The sequence below is a fragment of the Scyliorhinus canicula genome, chromosome 15, assembly GCF_902713615.1.
Source record: "Scyliorhinus canicula chromosome 15, sScyCan1.1, whole genome shotgun sequence".
Lineage (NCBI taxonomy): Eukaryota > Metazoa > Chordata > Chondrichthyes > Carcharhiniformes > Scyliorhinidae > Scyliorhinus > Scyliorhinus canicula.
In genome coordinates, this window is record NC_052160.1 from 34,559,543 (window position 1) to 34,579,542 (window position 20,000).

The 20,000-nt window shown below is 43.9% G+C and overlaps 1 protein-coding gene across 17 annotated transcripts in view; it reads right to left on the reverse strand.

Moving 5' to 3' along the window:
• rbfox1 (RNA binding fox-1 homolog 1) overlaps positions 1 to 20,000 on the reverse strand; it is a 2,164,526-nt gene that overhangs the window by 113,597 nt on the left and 2,030,929 nt on the right. For all 17 annotated transcript variants that reach the window (XM_038821058.1, XM_038821062.1, XM_038821067.1 and 14 more), the window contains 2 exons: positions 19,974 to 20,000; positions 4,660 to 4,713 (listed from right to left, as the gene is read on the reverse strand). The exon at positions 19,974 to 20,000 is cut by the window's right edge and continues 34 nt beyond it. In XM_038821058.1, coding sequence (XP_038676986.1) covers positions 4,660 to 4,713; positions 19,974 to 20,000 — 81 coding nt within the window. The remainder of the gene's footprint in view (positions 1 to 4,659; positions 4,714 to 19,973) is intronic.

The window sequence follows — 20,000 nt, forward strand, 5'->3', positions numbered from 1 at the left end:
CATTCACTTTTATGCTCAAATTGAACTGCCTTCTATCCCCATCTCCCTCACATGCTTGTCTACCTTCCTCATCAATGCGTCTAATACTATTCACTCCAACCACAGTTGTGCCAGTCATCTAGGGCAGGTAATTCATGTTATTAGGACAATGCTAATGAAGTGATTTATATTCCTGGCATGCCGCTCAACCACAGAGACCCAGTAAGGGAACAAAGAAATTCTGGAGTATCACTCGGTAAATTTTCATTCAATGTTTTATAAATGTCCTTTTTTTTTCCTACTCTTCCCTCTGCCCCTGTTTTTTTTCTCTCTTAATCTGATCTTTCCCTCACTTTGGGCAGAAGTAAGGGCAGAACGGTGATGCAGTATTAGCACTGCTGCCTCACGGCGCTGAGGACTCAGATTCGATCACGGCCCCAGGTCATTGTCCGTGTGGAGTTTGAACATTCTCTCCATATCTGCGCGGGTCTCACTCCCACAACCCAAAGATGTGCAGGGTAGGTGAATTGGCCACGCTAAATTGCCCCTTACTTGAAGGAAATTTTAAAAATATATTTTAAAAATCTTTGGGCAGACGTTAATGTCCCCCTGCGATGGGACTGGTGGGTGGGGTGTTTAATCAGGTGGGGTGGCGGGAGGGGTGGGGTGGGGGGCAGGATGGGGACCCCGTCACCTTCCACCTCCAGTTATTACACCCAGGGCGGGAAGGTTCATGGCGGTCTACTCATCTGGATGCCAACTGAAGCCCTTAAAAGGGCAACTAATGCTCGCTTAGGTGCCTCATCTCGCCACTCCTGATACCCAACCAGACAGAGAAACCGCCATGTAGGGAGTCTAAAAAGAACAACTCTATTGGGTTTGCTTCCGGGTTTCCAAGTTAGGGGACGTGGGGTAGAGGCCCAAAAATTTGGTTGGAGAAAAATGAGACGTAGCTGAATTATATAGCCATAAATCGATATTAATTTATATGAAAAGTTTGAGGGCGCAATTTAACGTTGGCAATAAGGGTCTCGCCTTGCCCACCGGGATTCAGTGCCCACCGGCCAGCATCGGGATTTAGGACCCCAGGGGTGGAAATCCCGCCCCTGAGGCTGCTGGTCAATCAATGTCAGGCAGTTCTTCATTGCCCATCAGCAGCACTGGGAATGATGTATCACAGCCACCAAAGGTCCAGGATCGGCAAGACATCCAGCCTACAGAGTGAGGGCAGGATGGGTCACGGAGAGGTGGTTGCTGGTGTGTTGGGGTTTCAGAAAAAAGGGTTGGGGATTGTCTGTCAGCAGGTTCACCCCACCTTCCCTCCTCCCCTGATGCCGGAACGCTGGATCAGGCACTGGGTGTCCCACCCCAGAAGCTGGTGTTTGCTTTCAAGGATCCTCCCACATGGCGACTCCGGTAAGTGGGCATTAATTGCTTTTCCTGTTCCAGACACAATCCGGTGGGAGAGAGGAAGATGCCAGGGTCTGCGCCATGGACCTTCCCATTCGATTTAATTCTCCCTCCCTCCAATCACACTATCTGGGGAGGGGGGCGGGGGTGCATTCAATTCCATCCTCACACTTAGTTAAAGTGCTAGGTCAGTTACAGTGGAAAAGCCTCTATGTAAACTGTGCTTTAATGCTGCCTTACAAATCATGACCACTAGATGTTCTCATACAGCAGTGCAGATACTTCATCAAATCCGAAATACAAGGTTTGTTTTGCAGCAATTAAATGTTTAATTCCATGATTGGTAAATTTGACATCAGGTTCCAAAATGTAATTTAATTTAAAAATAAATACGGAGTAAACAATCTGAGGACAGTTCGATATATTTAGCAACTAAAATGTTTCAACGATGTAACCAGCAAACACTACTTAGTTATCACGTGAAATCCTTTTGTTCTGCATTAGAGTTTGAAACATTTGTCAAATAGGTAGGAATAACATTGCAAATCCATAATCAGTACCTCCTAAATTTTGGTTCCTGACAAATAGTATACTATTTGTGAGAACCTAACAGATCAGCTTAATTCACAACTCCTGTGGCTGCATTCAAATCAAATCAAACGATCTGAAATGATATGTAACAGAGATAAGACAGATCCAGAATATTCAGAACCCTGCTCAGATTTGCAGAATTCCAATAGTGAGCAACCTTGGATCAGGTATAAATCCAGACATCCAAGCTGAATCCACCTCCCCCCCCACACTGGGAGAATTAGGCTAAAGTCAGGGCTTTGAATTGACAGGGTTCAGACTTTCATATTCAATCGAATACTGGAGAACAAAAGTAAGGATAAATCTGTTATTCTAGTTACAACAAAGAATAAAACAAAGCAAAGAGAATTACCATGGATGCTTAGTCGATATGACACAGTGGAGAAAGATCTGGGTTGGGGGGGGGGGGGGGGGGTTGGGGGTGGTTAGCGCGGACGGATCTAACCCAAAAGCCACTCGCCTTGACCATAATATTAAAAATGCCCAGGATGTCTAACGATTTGACCAATTGAAACACTGGCGCCTTACTTTGTGTAATGTGTATGATTCAAGCCATGTTATTTTCTTATATAAGTGGAAGGCAGATATCTAATGAACACCAGTTTTAAAATAAACCGTGAAACATTCATGTTTTTCACTGGTCAACTACAGATGTAACCATAATAATCCTCTCTCAGGCATTGTGGTACATCAGCAACATATTGAAATCAAACAACCTGAATTTCTATGTAGTGTATATCACTTCAGAATTTAGGAATAAAATTTCAAACAATACACTGGTACAAATAATACTGTCTGCATCAATGGTGCCGAGGTGGAGATGGTTGACAGCTTCAAATTCCAAGGTGTGCACATTACCAACAATCTGTCCTGGTCCACCTACGTCGATCCTACGACCAAGAAATCACAACAGCGCCTATACTTATTCAGAAAACTAAGGGAATTTGGCATGTACACATAGACTCTTACCAATTTTTACAGATGCACCACAGAAGGTATCCTGTCTGGCTGCATCACAGCCTGGTATGGTAACTGCTCGGCCCAGGACAGTAAGAAACTACAGAGTCATGAACACCACTGAGTTCATCACATGAACCCGCTTCCCATCCACTGACTCTGTCTACACCTCCTGCTGCCTTGGGAGAGTGGGCAGCATAATCAAAGACCCCTTATGCTCTCTTCCAAACTCTTCCACTGGGCAGAAGACACAAGTCCGAGAACACGCACTAACCGATTCAAAAACAGCTTCTTCCCTGCTCTTACCAGACACCTGGGGCGAAATTCTCCCCTACCCGGCGGGGCGGGGGGTCCCGGTGTAGCGGAGTGGTGCCAACCACTCCGGCGTCGGGCCTCCCCAAAGGTGCGCACCTTTAGGGGCTAGGCCCGCGCCGGAGTGGCTCCCGCTCCGCCGACTGGCACCAACGGCCTTTGGCAACACGCCGCCCGGCATCGGGGCTGGCCGAAAGGCCTTCACCGGTTGGCATGAGTCCGCGCATGCGCCGGAGCGTCAGCAGCCGCTGACGTCATCACCGGCGCATGCGCAGTGGAGGGGGTCTCTTCCACCTCCGCCATGGTGGAGGCCGTGGCGGCGGCGGATGAAAAGGTGTGCCCCCATGGCACAGGCCCGCCCGCCGATCGGTGGGCCCTGATCGCGGACCAGGCAACCGCGGGGGCACCCCCCCGGGTCCAATTGCCCCAAGCCTCCCCCCAGGACCCCGACGCCCACTCGCGCTGCCTGCTCCCGCCGGCACAGAGGTGGTTTAAACCACGTCGGCGGGAGAGGCCTGACAGCGGCGGGACTTCGGCCCATCGGGGGCCGGAGAATCGCCGCGGGGGGCCCGCAGATCGACGCGGGGGGCCCGCCGACTGACGGGGCACGATTCCTGCCCCCGCCGATTCCCGGGTGGCTGAGAATTCCGGCTACGGCGGGATTTACGCTGGCCCCAGGCAATTCCCCGAACCTGTGGGGGTTTGGAGAATTCCGCCCCTGAATGAAACTCATATGGATTGAACTGATCTTTCCATGCATCTTCTCTACTGTTGTAGCACTCTACTCTGTAGGCTTCACCCGATGTCTATGTCTATGTATTTACATTGTGTATTTCCATATGTCCTATGTTTTTCATGTATGCAACATTCTGCATGGACTATAAGCAGAACAATACTTTTCACTGTACCTCTGTACAGGTGACAATAAATATAAATCTTCATCAAGTTGACCAACAAAAACAACCTGCAACACCCTTAGCAGCTTTATGCAAATGCTCTCTCATTAAATTAGGGAATATGTCTGTACTCTGATTGTGTACAGCAGATAGAACTTCTCCATAATTTCACCCTCTTGCATGATCAAAATACAGTAATGACAATTGTCTTTAAGCATTCTTGGTGCCACGATTTACAACAAAAAACCGGAGCTGTAACAGGTCAGAATACCACTTGCAATTATTTTACATGTTTAACTACATTGTACAAAACTATGATGGTGCAGAAGAATTAGTTGAGCCCTTGTTCCAAACTTGAAGAGGATCAATATAAATTACCTGCAATGTTATTACCCCCTGTCTCTCCTGGAATAAATGCAATAATCATCAGCTGCTTAACTGATAATTTGGAACTCAAACAAGACACTGAAGTGAAAACTTTGGATTAAGAATGAATGTGTTTGAGTTGTCTTACCGGCATAGAATTCAGGGCTGTACACTGCACCCACAACTGGATTTAATTTCCATCCTAAAGAGTGAAAAAAAGAATTTTATATGATGTGGAGATCAGTCGTAGAGAGCAGAACACCTTTTAAGAAAAAAGGGATTGATTTATTCATTTCATACACAATAATGAAACACATAAAAAGCCAAAGCCAAGTTTGCTATCAAAATAATCGTGAGGCCTATGATGCTAATTGTAATGTATTCACCAATCCGATGCAACTTTAGAAAGGGGTAAAATGTGCTTAAACACTATTCAAGATGCAAATGTTGTCCATTAAAACGTTGAGATTCATTCATTCGGGTTTTAATTGTTGTTCGAGATTCTAAAAATGTCACATTTAAAATTATGCTTTCAACTTTTCCTTTCTCTCTTTACTTCTCTTTCTGTACCTGATTTGTCATTGAATTCCCCCACTAAGCTTAAGACTTCATTCTCTTTATTTCACAATCTGTAGTCTGATTGTTCACTCAGCTCCCTGATGCCCAGTTTCCCTCACAATGCAATTAACAGCTTGCAACAAGTGTGCTGGAAAATATCAATGCAAACAAATGTGCAAGGGGAAGTCCAACTGTAATGGCAGAGCCCATTGGACTCCTGGCTACATAAAATTATGAAGCATTAAGTATCTAGCAACAACACGACAAAACATTATAAATTTGCTTGTAACATAAAACCTGCATTCCACATTCCACAAGAAGCCTCTAAAAGTTTGTTGAACCACCAGAAATTTCCAGCTGTTCTCACCAGCAGGTTTTTTGGTCCTGCCAATGGAAACCCCCCGCTGCAGTTTTCCCAGCAGCAGAGGGTGGATTCAATGGGGAATCCCATTGACAGGAGCAGGACCGGATGATCCCAGCGCCGACCAATGGTGGACCTCTTCGAGCCACCGAGAAACACGCGGCTGGGTGGTGTGAAAAATCCTCCCTCCCCCCCTCCATGTCGGGAAATTAAAAAATAATTTTTACCTATGTTATGTGAACAGATAGGTACGAGAAAGTTAATGGCTTCAGTGAAAACAGGAATCTCTTGACCGTGGCTCCACTAAATATGCCTGCCTAGTTTTCTGCAAATAACATGCAGTGGAACATTCAAAATCCCAGCTCTACTGTTAACACGGTCTTCCTTTAAAAGTGTATGGAGGACTATAGGCACATTATTGAGAATATTTAGGAAGTCACCATTTTCAATTTGTCACGCTTCCTATCTTGTAACACAGCCTGAGTGTCACTGCTATTGTATGCCTTTTGTCCTTTGCATCTCTATCACACCGTAAATAATGAACCTAATCAAGAGAAAATTGGGAGAGGTTTCCTCAAGCCCCATTCTCTGCTTTGCCCTGTGAACTTGATTGAAGCCGTTGCCGTTTGGAAGCGCCATTGATTATTTTCCCCAGCAGAGGTTCTCATATGAGCTATTTGAATGTATTTCATATGCTGCTCCCATTGCCATCAAGGATCTGACAGATTTCTCTCAGACTTTAAGTTACACTAATGGTCTCTCAATTTGTCCAAGAAAAATCCTCTGAGACTCAGATCGATGTTCACAGCTGAAAGGTTGCCTCATTTTTCATCTCCTTCCCACTCCCTTCCTGATAGTTGGATCATCTAACTTTCAGGAGATGATGTGGGGAAGGCTTCATTTATCATGAAAATAACAGCAATTAAACTTTTCTTTGTCTTGTCTATAAGCTCTGTGCTGGCCCATAACTGTGTGGGTTAATCAAGTGAGACAAGTGTGGTTGTCTGTGAGCCCACAGCTGTCACAATGTGCCAGCCTGGCACATATAGAATAGGAACACAGAGTCAAATCCACCACGGTGCATATTATCTACCCAGGATGAGAGGCCAGCTGGCTAGTGCTGTCAAAATTGTTAAGATTTTCCTTTCTTATCAAAACAAAGAAGGATATTAAGTGAATCTATCCTTCGTTATATATAAAAGCACTGCGATAACGTGATGAACCTTGCCTTGCTCAGCAGCTGCGAAGATAACCTCTAAATTCACCTGACAAAGTTTGTAACTACTTGAGAAATGCACAGAATATTGTTTCACTTTCTTCCGCATAAATATTTTGTGCTTCACTTAGTTTGAACACACTCAGACATATATTCGTAAGCACATCCTTTATTTCACTTCCACAATATTTTCCAATCTTACTATTCAAGGGATTCTGACAGGCAGAATTCTCGGCATGATTTTGACAGATTCAGCTCGGTCGTTTTGAACTTTTTGCAAAGCCAGCTGGCCACCTGCCTTTCACGGCACCAAGCAAGCTGCCACCATTTTGAGCCTCTGATCTCATTGAAATCGAACTGGCAACGAAGGAGCCAAATTCAGCGTCCCCGGCCAGCTTGTCAGATTCAGGCCAGCAGCAAAGAAATGTTTTTTGGGGGGGCGGGGGGGGGAGAGAATTAATCAGTCTGGAAGACGGGACTTGCAAATGCATTCCTGCTGCTCTTTGGCCCACAAAAACCATTGAAACATTCCTTTCCATCCCCCACCTCCCCCCAGCTTCTTCAGTTGCATCACCAGAAAAGCAGGTGGAAAAGGGCATGCAGTGCAATTAAGCTCTAACCCCGACCAGTTCCATCGTGAAATCCAAGCCCTACGTACGTTACGTTTAACATGAAAACAGGACAGCCACCTAAAACAGGCCACGTTTCAGACGCCCAACACCAGGTTCCTGTGAAAATGGCAGCAGTCGGGCTATAGCATTGATAGGATGGCAAATCTGCTGACTCCATTTTGAGCCCGTTACCTCTCAGTTAATGCTAGTTTTGGCAAATTAACATTATACCCAACGCGGTAGTCAGCATCTGTGGAAATACCAGGTCAGGTGACATAGAACATAGAACAGTACAGCACAGAACAGGCCCTTCGGCCCTCGATGTTGTGCCGAACAATGATCACCCCACTTAAACCCACGTAACCCGTATACCCGTAACCCAACAATCCCCCCATTAACCTTACACTATGGGCAATTTAGCATGGCCAATCCACCTAACCCGCACATCTTTGGACTGTGGGAGGAAACCGGAGCACCCGGAGGAAACCCACGCGCACACGGGGAGGACGTGCAGACTCCACACAGACAGTGACCCAGCCGGGAATCGAACCTGGGACCCTGGAGCTGTGAAGCATTGATGCTAACCACCATGCTACCGTGAGGCCCCCCCAGGGGTTGACATGTTGTAAACCCCTGCTATGCAGCACAATTCTGATAAAACAATATTACCTGAAACATTCAATCGTCTCAAGATTAACAAAGAAAAATATTTTTGCAATCACATTTGAAGAAAAATATAGTCAAGGGTAATATGGAATCTTTAAAAAAACAATTGCAGGCAACATTGCAAATGAAAATAAGGAAATTGGAAACTAGCTGAATGAGATTATTTTCTGTATGACTTCACTGTAGAAGAAATAGGAAATATACCAGAATTCCTGGAAAACTAATAAAGAATCAACGTCTGGAAAAGTTAACATAAGCAGGGAAACAGTATTAATATAACGGCACTAACGACTGACATGTCCCCAGGGCCTGATGGCTTACAAGCTAAAAGCTTTGAAAGGTGTAGTTGAGGACATTGCAGAGGCTTTAACCATAATCTTTCAACATTCTCTCAATTTAGAGCCTGTCCCTTTAGTTTGGAAGATTGCAAATGTAACTCCCATTATTTAAGAAAGGCAAGAGAAAAAAGAGGGAATTACAGATTTGTTAGTCAAACACGATGTGGGTAAGTTATTGAAATCTTGAAGAACATAGTAACTAAGCACTTAGAGAAATTTAAGCTGGTTGGAGAGGGTCGGTCGTGTCTAACTATCTTATTGAATTTTTTTGAGTAAGTATCTAATATAGTGGATAGATAAACATCAATGGAGGTAATTTATATGGACTTCCAGAAGGTATTCAATAAATGTAAAAGCACATGAAGGACCATTAGCTAACATTAAAGCTCATTGTATTGAAGGCACATTACTAAGTAACTTAGGAGATTGGTCAGGCGGTAAAAGACAGAGGTAACGGATATGTGACTATTGGTATCCCATAAGGATCTGTGCTGAGCTCAAAATATTCACTGGACTGCATATTCCAAAGGTTTGGTATTCCACTCAGATATTTTGCTAACATGATGCTGCTTCGCTTTTCTTCCGTGACCTTCTGATCCTGGTTTTTCCAGAAATGCAGAACGCTGAGTTCCTCGTTGAACTCTGTCGCAATGGTGCAGAGTCAGGGGGAAGACAGAACATGTCGCCTAGCTGCTGCACAGCAAGTTTAAAAGTGCAGTGTGAATGTTGGTGAATGACTGTGGTTGAATGAGTGAATGGCAGGTTTGGAGGGTGGGTAGGTAAGTGGGTGGGTAAGTGGGTAGGTGGGTGAGATGGTAATTGGGTCGGGGGGGTTGGGGGGAGGTTGGGGGGTCGGTGTGAGTAATTGGGGGTTCAGCTCTGTAGTTACCGAGGAGTAAGCCGAGGTTTCAATCTGTCTGACATTTCCCAGGTCGCTATTCAGGTACGTACTGCGGAACTCAGTATCGGGCTGAGAACTGGAGACATTTGCCGATGTTCCCGCGGAGCAAGGGAAGTGACCATCTGAATTTGAAACCCCCTGGGCAATTCTCACATAGGCCCGATAGACAGACAGAGAAACTACTTCCGCCAGTTGAGAACAAGGGACCATAATCAGTGTCAGGTCATTCAGGAGACACGTTAAGAAATATCTCTTCATACAAAGGATTCTGGAAATGTGGAACTCTCTCCCAGAAAGAGCAGCAGCGGCGACGTCAATTAATCATTTTAAATCTGAGATAGATTGATTGTTGATAAGCAAGGCTTTGAAAGGCCATGGGACCCAGGCTGGTGCAGAGCAGCCAAGATCTTACTGAATGACAGAGCGTGCTTGTGGGGCTGAGTGAAATATTCCTGCTTTTATGTTCCATGTGTATTCTTTTCCATGGATGCTGATTGCTTCCTTTTGACTTTTATCATTTGTACTTGCCTTTCTTTAACCATCAAACATATAAGTGCAATGTAATTCTCTATCTCAAACACAAAATATTTTTATTAGATATTCTGCTTATCTGAGAGTAACTGAGAGTGATTTTCTTATTTCTATTCTTGTCCCAAAGATGACGAAGCGAATTAGCAGCAGGAGTAGGCCTAACCCTAACCCCTCGAGCCTACTCCGCCATTCAATATAATCATTTTTTAAAAATAAATTTAGAGTGCCCAGTTCATTTTTTCCAATTAAGAGGCAATTTAGCGTGGCCAATCCACCCAGCCTGCACATCTTTGGGTAGTGGGGGCACATGGACAGTGACCCAGAGCAGGGATCGAATCTGGGACCTCGGCGCCATGAGGCAGCAGTGCTACTCACTGGGCCACCCATTCAATATAATCATGGCTGATCTCATCCCGGCTTCAATTCCACTTTCCTGCCTGTTGTCCATAACTTCACCCATTATGAGTTACAAACATGTCAATCTCCTTAACTTTACTCAATGTCCCGGCATTCAATGCACTCTGGGGTATTGAATTCTACAGATTCACGACCCTTTGAGAAAAGTAATTTCTCCTCATCCCTGTTTCAAATCCGCAGCCCCTTATCCTAAAATTATGCCCTCTCGGTTTAGATTGCCCCACAAGAGGAAAAATCCTCTCTATGTCTCCTTTGTCAATCCCCCTTATCAATATATATATATCACAATTAGACCTCCTCTCATTCTTCTAAACTCTAGCGAGTGTCGGCCTAAACTGCTCAATTTCTATGCATGATACATACCCCCCCATCTCTGGAACCAATCTAGTGTAAAATGCGGGAATGACCAGTTCCGACTGAAAATAGCCAGTCAGTATTTTTGAAAACCATCCGCATGATTCAGCCATTGCAGCAGTGTTTGTTCATTCCTCATTTTGTTGAAGGATTTTAGTAAGCCCTTATCATATGCAGAACAATTTCTACACTTGGCATCGTGGTCAGGCTGTTTCCCTGGCCAGATTTTATTCCATTTGCTGATCTTACCCTTACTTCACATTGCTTAGGACTGCCAAACAACATGATCGCCCGTCCAACCTGAAATCACCTTGCCAATTTAAACAGATATTCAATACGACTAAAACAAAATCTCATTCATCGCACAACAGGGTTTAATTTGAGATTGTGGCATGCTTCTGTTCTAATATTTGGGATCGGCAGTACATATCTTAATTAACATTTAGTTCTTCGCATGAAATTAACCTATCACTTGATAGTCTCAGGTGTCTGTTTTATTAGCTCACAGTGTGATATAGGCTACCGTCATGAAAAAGCATTAACCCTGAAATTCCTTGCATCGCAATCCGTGCAATTGTGCCAAAATTGAGCTCAATGATTCCCTCCAGTGCTGACCCAATCACTCTTCAGGATGATGATGAGACCCACATCCTGAGTAACAGTCAGCCCATGCAGTCAGGAAACCCCAGTGCTTAACTGCTTGCAGAGTGGAGGCTATTGGTCTGCCCAACCTCCCACCCAGAGACCTTGAAAGTTCAAGCAACATGCACAGCTCATGGGATACTTTTACGACCTTCTAGATGGGAGGTTGCCGCATTTCCACACCCTTGACGCACTGGCCACCACAGAAATGTCAGACAGAATGGGCAGGGACTCCTCAATGAGGGAACTCTGACATCTGACTCCTTCAACTGGCCATCATTCGCTTTATTGCAAGGGACAGACAGAGATTCCAGCTCTAATAAGAAACTCCTGCTCGCAGTAGAGACCTGGAGAACTGGATTCTCCACTGTTTTCCTTGGGGAATTTGCCAGATTTCTGACGGAGTTCTGGTTGCAGACCAACAGAACCCCAAATGAGCTGTCTTCATTATCTTAATTGCCTTCACAATGAAGCATTTTGCAAATCTTTTCTTTTGATGATGGAAGAGAAGAACCAATGTATCATTTGCATTGCAATGATGTGACAAGGAAGTAACATAATTAAGCATTTTGAAATGATTTACATCACAACACCATATGCTTATATAAACAAAACCAGTGCAAAATATTTTCTCATGCAACTTTTAGGCTCCGGTATCACTTTCCTGCCTATCATCTTGTGAACCGGTTATCAATTTTAGATTCAAATTCAATCAATTTGTGAAATCTGTTAATGCTAGTGAATTCTAAATAGATGAATACTAAACCAATAAGATTCCAATTACAATATTGACAGAAAATTATCTGGATTAAATTTCTACTCATAAGACCATAAGACATAGGAGCAAAATAAGGCCACTCGGCCCATCGAGTCTGCTCCGCCATTCAATCATGACTGATATTTTCCTCATCCCCATTCTCCTGCCTTCTCCCCATAACCCCTGATCCCCTTATTAATCAAGAACCTATCTATCTCTGTCTTAAAGACACTCAATGTTTTGGCCTCCACAGCCTTCTGCGGCAAAGAGTTCCACAGACTCACCACCCTCTGGCAGTAGAAATTCCTCCTCATCTCTGTTTTGAAGGATTGTCCCTTTAGTCTGAGATTGTGTCCTCTGTTCTAGTTTTTCCTACAAGTGGAAACATCCTCTCCACATCCACTCTATCCAGACCTCTCAGTATCCTTTAAGTTTCAATAAGATCCACCTCAACCTTCTAAACCCCAACGAGTACAGACCCAGAGTCCTCAACCGTTCCTCATATGACAAGCTCTTCATTCCAGGGATCATTCTTCTGAACCTCCCCTGGACCCTTTCCAAGGCCAGCACATCCTTCCTTAGATACGTGGCCCAAAACTGCTCACAATATTCCAAATGGGGTCTGACCAAAGCCTTACACAGCCTCAAAAGTACATCCCTGGTCTTGTATTCTAGACCTCTTAAGATTAATGTTAACATTGCATTTGCCTTCCAAACTGCCCACTGAACCTGCATGTTAACCTTAAGAGAATCTTGAACAAGGACTCCCAAATTCCTTTGTGCTTCTGCTTTCCGAAGCATTTCCCCATTTAGAAAATAGTCTATGCCTCCATTCCTCCTTCCAAAGTGCATAACCACACACTTTTCCACATTGTATTCCGTCTTCCACTTCTTTGCCCACTCTCCCAGCCTGTCCAAGTCCTTCTGCAGCCCCCTGCTTCCTCAATACTACCTGTCCCTCTACAGATCTTTGTATCATCTGCAAACATAGCTTCAGTGCCTTCAGTTCTTTCTTCCAAATCATTAATTGGGTGACATGGTAGCACAGTGATTAGCATTATTGCTTCTCAGCGCCAGGGACCTGGGTTTGATTCCCGGCTTGGGTCACTGTCTGTGCGAAGTCTGCACGTTCTCCCCGTGTCTGCGTGGGTTTCCGCCAGGTGCTCTGGTTTCCTCCCACAAATCCAGAAAGATGTGCTTGTTAGGTGAATTGGACATTCCGAATTCTCCTTCAGTGTACCCTCAGGCGTCGGAGTGTGGCGACTAGGGGATTTTCACTGTAACTTCATTGCACTGTTAATGTAAGCCTACTTGTGACACTAATAAAAATTATTATTATCAGTAGTAACTGTTCTTCATGTTAGATAGGTCGGAAGGAAAAGGAAACACAAAAGTGTTTTCTTCACCTTGCGTTGAGGCTGTTCCGTTCTGTGGCGGCCACATTCTTGGAACAATTGAACAAATTGGACTGCCTAGCTGCTTAATCATATTCATACTCCGGATCTATGTAAAAAAAATCCTGTCATAATAATTTGTTGGTTAAAAGTAAGGCGTCGATGATAATTTAAAAATCTAACTTTACATCATGGCCATTAAAAACAACCACTTGCATTTATATAGCACCTTTAAATCGCTAAACTGTCTCAAGGCCCTTCTCAGGAATATTCTCTGGCAAAATTTTACATAGAGCCAAATAAAGAGATATTGGGCGAGATTTTGAATCAGAGGTCAGAGACTGGAAACAGGGGGCTAGTTTCTGGTCCCGACCTTGCACAGAGTGCTTTATGCCCCCCCCCCCCCATCTAAACCCCGGAATTAACTCAATGCTCCAAGTAATGAAAGACCAGAGAGCAGGATCACCTTCCAATCAGGGACAGCAGGTGAGCAACCGACCATGCAGGCCTGGACCACGTTATGCCCACATTGCTGACTGAAAATCCTAATCGGTGCAGGGGTGGGGCTTTAATAGACCCATTAATCTTGAAAATAGTGGAACTGAATTGACTATCTGCCATTTTCCAGTAGGCCGCAAATCTATCCCCGAGTCGTTCCAGGTAGCCAATCCATCCCCGAGTCGTTCTCACTGAAAATATCGTGGAGTCGGGATCGTGGCAACGAACAGGCACAGTAGCTAACAGCACAAATTTGCATGCCTATCTGCCTCCAATCCCGAGCCCGATGCATTGGGTCAGATTTTGATCTTAATTCGTTAGTCTCTCTGACCAGAAGCTTAGCAAGAGGCAGGTTTTAATGAGTGTTTCAAAAGGAGACGAGAGGTGAAGAGGTTCAGTGAATGAATTCTGGGCCTCAATGTCAAAAGGCTCAGTTATCAGTGGTGGAGCGATTCAAATAAGAGAGGCTCAAGAAGCTAGAATTGGAGTAGTGTAGGTATTTTAGAGAGCAATCATACTGGCGATACATACAAAATTAGAGAGGAGCAAGGCCATTGAGTGATGTGAGAACAATGATGAGAAGTCTAAAATGGAGTCATTGCTTAAACAGGGGTCAGTGTAGGTCATCAAGCACAGGGGTGATGAACGACAGGACTTGGGTTACAAGTTATGTACAAGCACCAGAGTTTGGGCTGAGCTTAAACTTATGGAGGATAGAAGCTAAGGGACAGGCTTAGACTACACTAGTATAGTTAGGTGTAGAAGTACTAAAAGCAGTTTCAGCAGCTAAACCGAGGCATGTTTGGAGTTAGGCAATATTATAGAGGTGAAAATAGGTTGCCTTAGTAATGGTGCAGACGGGACAGTAGTGGAACAGTGGTTAGCACTGCTGCCTCACAGTGCCGAGGACATGAGTTGATCCCGGCCCCGGGTCACTGTCTGTGAAGAGTTTGCGCATTCTCCCCGTTTCACCCCCATAACCCAAAGATGTGCAGGGTAGGTGGATTGGCAATGCTAAATTGCCCCTTAATTGGAAAATGTAAAAAAAAGTTATGGTGCAGATATAAGTTCAGAAGCTCACATTGGGGCCAAATACAACACAATGCCAAGGATGTGAATAGTCTGTGTCAGCCTAAGACAATTGCCAGGGAGAGAGAAGTAGTCAGTGGCAAGTGAATGGAGTTTGTCACGAAGGTTGAAGACAATGGCTTCTGTCTCCCGATAATTAATTGAAGGAAATTACTGCTTGCCCGGTACTCAAATTCAGAGAAGCAGTCTGATCATTTCGGGAGGGTGGAGGGGTTGAGAAAGGTGGGAGTAAAGTAGAGGTGGGCATTGTCAGCATTCAAGTGAAACATTGTTTTCGGATGATGCTGTCGAAAGGCAGTGTGTAAATGACAAATAGGAAGGGGCCAAGATTAGTTGGGAGACATCTGAGGCAATGGTGTACAAGTGGGAAAAGAAGCAATTGCAGGTGAACCTCTCACCCTTACTGGATAGATGAGAATAGAGCCAGGTGAGTGAAGTCCCAACAAGCTGGAGAACAGAGGAGAGGAGAGGAAGGGAGAGGAGGGCAGGGCAGGGGAGGGGGATGGCAGGGTTAACTATGTCAGAGGTTGCAGGCAGGTCAAAAAAGGAAAGGTAAATTGCCACAATCACATTAGATGTCATTCGTGATTCTGATACAAATCGTTTTGGTACTGTGCCATGGGGAAAACTGGCATTAAAATATGGATTTCTGGGAAGGTGAAGTTTGATTTGCAAGTTGACAACATGTCCAAGGGCTATTGGATGATGAGCACAATTTCTGAATTTCATCACCATCCATTGACATTGTTGCGGCATCTAATGCCCACATAGAACTCCCCATATCGTTTCCAAGCATGCTTACAGATTCATGAACAGATTTTCAAATGCAAAATGAAGGCAATTTTAAATCTCATGGGCTCACCTCCCTAAACTAGGCTGACTACATTAACTATTTGCTCTCACCAGAATAAAAGCAAGGTTGGACAGTGGTTCGCACTACTGCCTCAGAGTGCCAGGTTCAATTCCAGCCTTTGAATGCTGTCTGTGTGGAGTTTGTACGTTCTCCCCGTGTCTGCGTGGGTTTCCTCCCACAGACGAAAGATGTTTAGATTAGGCAGATTAGCCTTGCTAAATTGTCCCTTAGTGTCCAAAGATGTGCAGGTTAGGCAGATTAGCCTTGCTAAATTGTCCCTTAGTGTCCAAGATATGCAGGTTAGGCAGATTAGCCCTGCTAAATTTCCCCTTGCTGTCCAAAGATATGCAGGTTATGTAGATAGAACATGAACATGTTCAATGCATGAGGTTACGGGGATAGGGGGGTGGAGTGGGCCAGGTAGGGTGCTTTGTCGGAGGGTCAGTGCTCGATAGGTCGAATGATCTCCTTCTGAACTGCAGGGATTCTATGATTGGCTTCAGGATATCTCAGTGAGGATAAAGAACTCAGAAGTGAGGTGATAAATATGCCAAATGTGCACCAAAAATAATTCCCATCATATTTCTGTCTTAAAACTGTAATGGAAGCAGAAACTGCATAAATATCCAATTACCTCAGTCAGTTTCTTAGTCTCAGAACTTTTTGTGAATATTAAAAAGATAATTTTGTTGAAGCAAAATTAATCAACTGTTTTCATTTGAATGACGTATCCTGTGTCAAATAATAGTGTCGCAAGCTACGTATTTTTTATAAATTATGCTATTTTTGGAGCAGGAGACAAAATTGAAAAGGAAAGAAATGGGAGCAGGTGTAAACAATTTGGCCCTACGAGCCTGCTGTGCAATTCAATTAGATTACAGAATCATAGAATCCCTAGAATGCAGAAGGAGGCCGTTCAGTTCATGGAGTCTGCACCGACCCTCTGAAAGAGCACCCTACCTCAGGTCACACCGCTGCCCTATCCCTGTAAACCCACCTAACCCTTGGACACAAAGGGGCAATTTAGCATGGCCAATCCACCTAACCTACACATCTTTGCCCATCATGGTGGTTTTTCTCCCTCAATTCCATCAAAAACCCCATGTCCTTTAATTCCCTTTGTATCCAAAAATCTATTGATCAGACTATGCGCTCACAGCAGTAGAGAATTTCACTGATCCCCATCCCTTTGAGGAAACAAAATTCTCCTCGCCAAAGTCGGCTCTGGGTCACTGTCCGTGTGGAGTTTGCACATTCTCCCTGTGTTTGCGTGGGATTCGCCCCCACAACTCAAAAGATGTGCAGGCTAGGTGGATTGGCCATGCCAAATTGCCCCTTAATTGGAAAAAAATGAATTGGGTACTCTAAATTTAAAAAAGAAAAGAAAAAGAATTATAGGCGGTTTTCTCTGTCCCGCCGAACCAGATTTCTGGTGCGGCATGCTGTCGGGATTCTTCATTACGCCAGCTGGTCAATGGGGTTTCCCATTGGGCGGCAGCCCCACGCATTGGGAAACCCCCGGGCTGCCGGAAAAACGGAGCATCACGACGGCAGAGAATTCAGCCCTAATATGTTTTAATACAATCAGTTCTTGTTCTTCTGAAATCTAGTTAATATAAGCCCAGTCTACTCAATCGCTCCTCATAGGAGAATCTCGTTTTCCCAGGAACCATTCTACTGAACCTTAATTTCACTCTCTCCAAGTATATACTTTCTCAGGTATGGACACCAAAACTGTGCATAGTACTCCAAGGTGGTCTGACTAAGGTCATGTACAATCACTTAATGATAAAAGCTAATAGATCAGTTGTTTTCCTAATTGTTGCTGTAGCCGTATGTCAACTTCATGGGATACTCATACAAGGACACTAAGAATACTAACATTTTCTCGTATTGCACCATTTAAAATATATTCTGCTTTTCTATTGTTCCTTCCGAAGGGAAACGTATCCCCACATATACTCCATCTGCCATGTTCTTGCCCAGTCACTTAGCTTGTCTACATCACTTTGCAATTCTATTCTCCTCACACCTTACATTCCCACCTCATTTTGGATCATCAGAAAACTGAGTAAATTATTTGGTTGTCTCAATCAAGTCATGATAGCAATATTCTAATGGATAAAACAAAGCATTTAGATAAATTGGTCAAGGCGAGGATCGACAAAGGACCATGGCCTGACAAAATACATCCAAGAGCCCTGAAGGAGGGAATTGTACCTCAGAATTTTTAGACCTCCCTACCTGCAAAATTTGTGATGCAACCATGCCCATCATCTTCCTAACTTTCTAATCTGACAGCATTGGCCCTCTTGCTGCAAGCACAGTAGGAGCTCATTGATGGTTAATTATTGTGGTCAGATGGTGTCAAACAGTGCCAGCATGATCTTGATGCTGATTATAGCAGTGACACTCAGCGTTTGGCCCTCCAAGATCATGGACTGAAAAGGCCAAATTAATTCTGAAGTGTTCTAGAGGTCCTTATGGATCAGGATTGCTCTTCTGGTCCCACAAGGACACGTTGGACTTCCTCTGCTTCTCTCTGTTTCCCAAAAAGTGATTTCCTCAGGGCCTTACCAACCTTATGCTGAGGACCCATTCACTTGGGGTCACAATATTAGTTCTCTGTCGTCTATCATTTTGCTGCAGGAGAAAGCCAGCCTTTGGCCTTTAAAATGAACCCAAGAACATCTCCATAGCCTTATACTGTGGGCTGTCTCATTGGTTCAGTCCACAAAGTGCAATTATGCCACCAGTTAAAACTGGTGCTCATTTTTCAAGGCTTTATTGATGTGCATGTGTGTCAGAGGACTGGCGAATAACCAAAATGAGAGGCATTTTTAAACAGAACATTCAGATAACATGGGTAATTACAAACAAGTTGCGTTAAGATCTGTGGTGAGGAAAGGTTTAGGAGTCTTCAATTACAGGTGAACATACCACGTATGAAGCTAAAAAAATTATTGTTTTGTGTTAGAAGTTAGTGCGTGTATAGCGTATATATATATATTTTTTAAATGTTTTTTTATTGAGTTTTCATATTTTATATTGAACAAATAACAAATTATTAGAGAGAGAACAAAAAAACACACAAAAATTAACATGTATATTTACAGGTAAGCATCTTCGTAATAACAACTGTGGCCGCCCCCTTTAGCCGGCATACATATTTTACATTCCCCAATATGGCCGAGGCACATGTTTATAGGCATTTATTTACAGTTTGGTTTTGGGCCTTAGCTAGCCATCAAACCCCCATAACGAACCCGTAGCCCTAGCGTATATATATTAAGGCAGCGAGAGACATGGTGCATTGGGGAAGTGGGTTGAACAGTCTATATGTAACTTAGGAAAGGCTTTGAAAGATATTCTGTGGGATTCTCGGTGAGAGCCTCCACTTCGCCGGCAGCGCACCAAGGTCCGCAGGTTTCCCGATGGCATGGGGTGGCCACAATTGAAAATCGCATTGGCCAGCTGACGGAAAACAGGGCTGACAGGATGGAGAATCCTACCCACGGCATAGGACACAACTAGAGAAGATCAAGGAGTGTGGTATAAGGGTGAGGGTAGCGAATTGGATTAGAAATTGGTTGGAAGAAAGAAGACTTAAGGACAGATTTTCAGAGTGGTTAGAAGTGGGTCATGATGTTTTCCGGGTTCAGTTCTGAGGATACTTTATTCATTGTGTATCACTGATTTGGATTTGGGCCTGGAGTGAAAGGTGTCAACATTTGCAAATGGCGTAAAATGGGAGGTACATTTTATGTAATTCTTCAGAAGTCAACTGCATGGGGACATTGATAAGATGGGAACCTTGGTTAAGAAATGGCAGATTGAAGTCAGTAAATGTGAGATATGTATATGGAAAAGAAAAGCAGTGCATTATACTCTGAATAAATAATGTCAGGCCCCATTGCTTAGTGTCACTTTGAGGGAAGACTCTGAAAAGACCTTCAGTTAATGATTCATTGTACATCATGCATTTTGTTCATTAACAACAATCAATTTGGTAGTTTTGTTGTTCTGAACATTGGTTTTTCAGCTTGTACCTAATTTTACTGTTGTATTCAGGCTGTTGACAATTAAACATTTTTAAGGTCCTTAAAATTGCCCTCATGACTACAGAATAAAAATTTGAATCTGGGCCTTTAAACCACCCTGAAAGGCCTCCAAGTAAAATCTTTATTATATCTAGAAGGTCATTTTTTGACACATGCCTTGTTTCAACTATTTGCTTTGGCAGAACATATATAAAAGCAAAAGGCTGATAACTCACCATTTGTGTAAGGGTTGACCGTCTTTT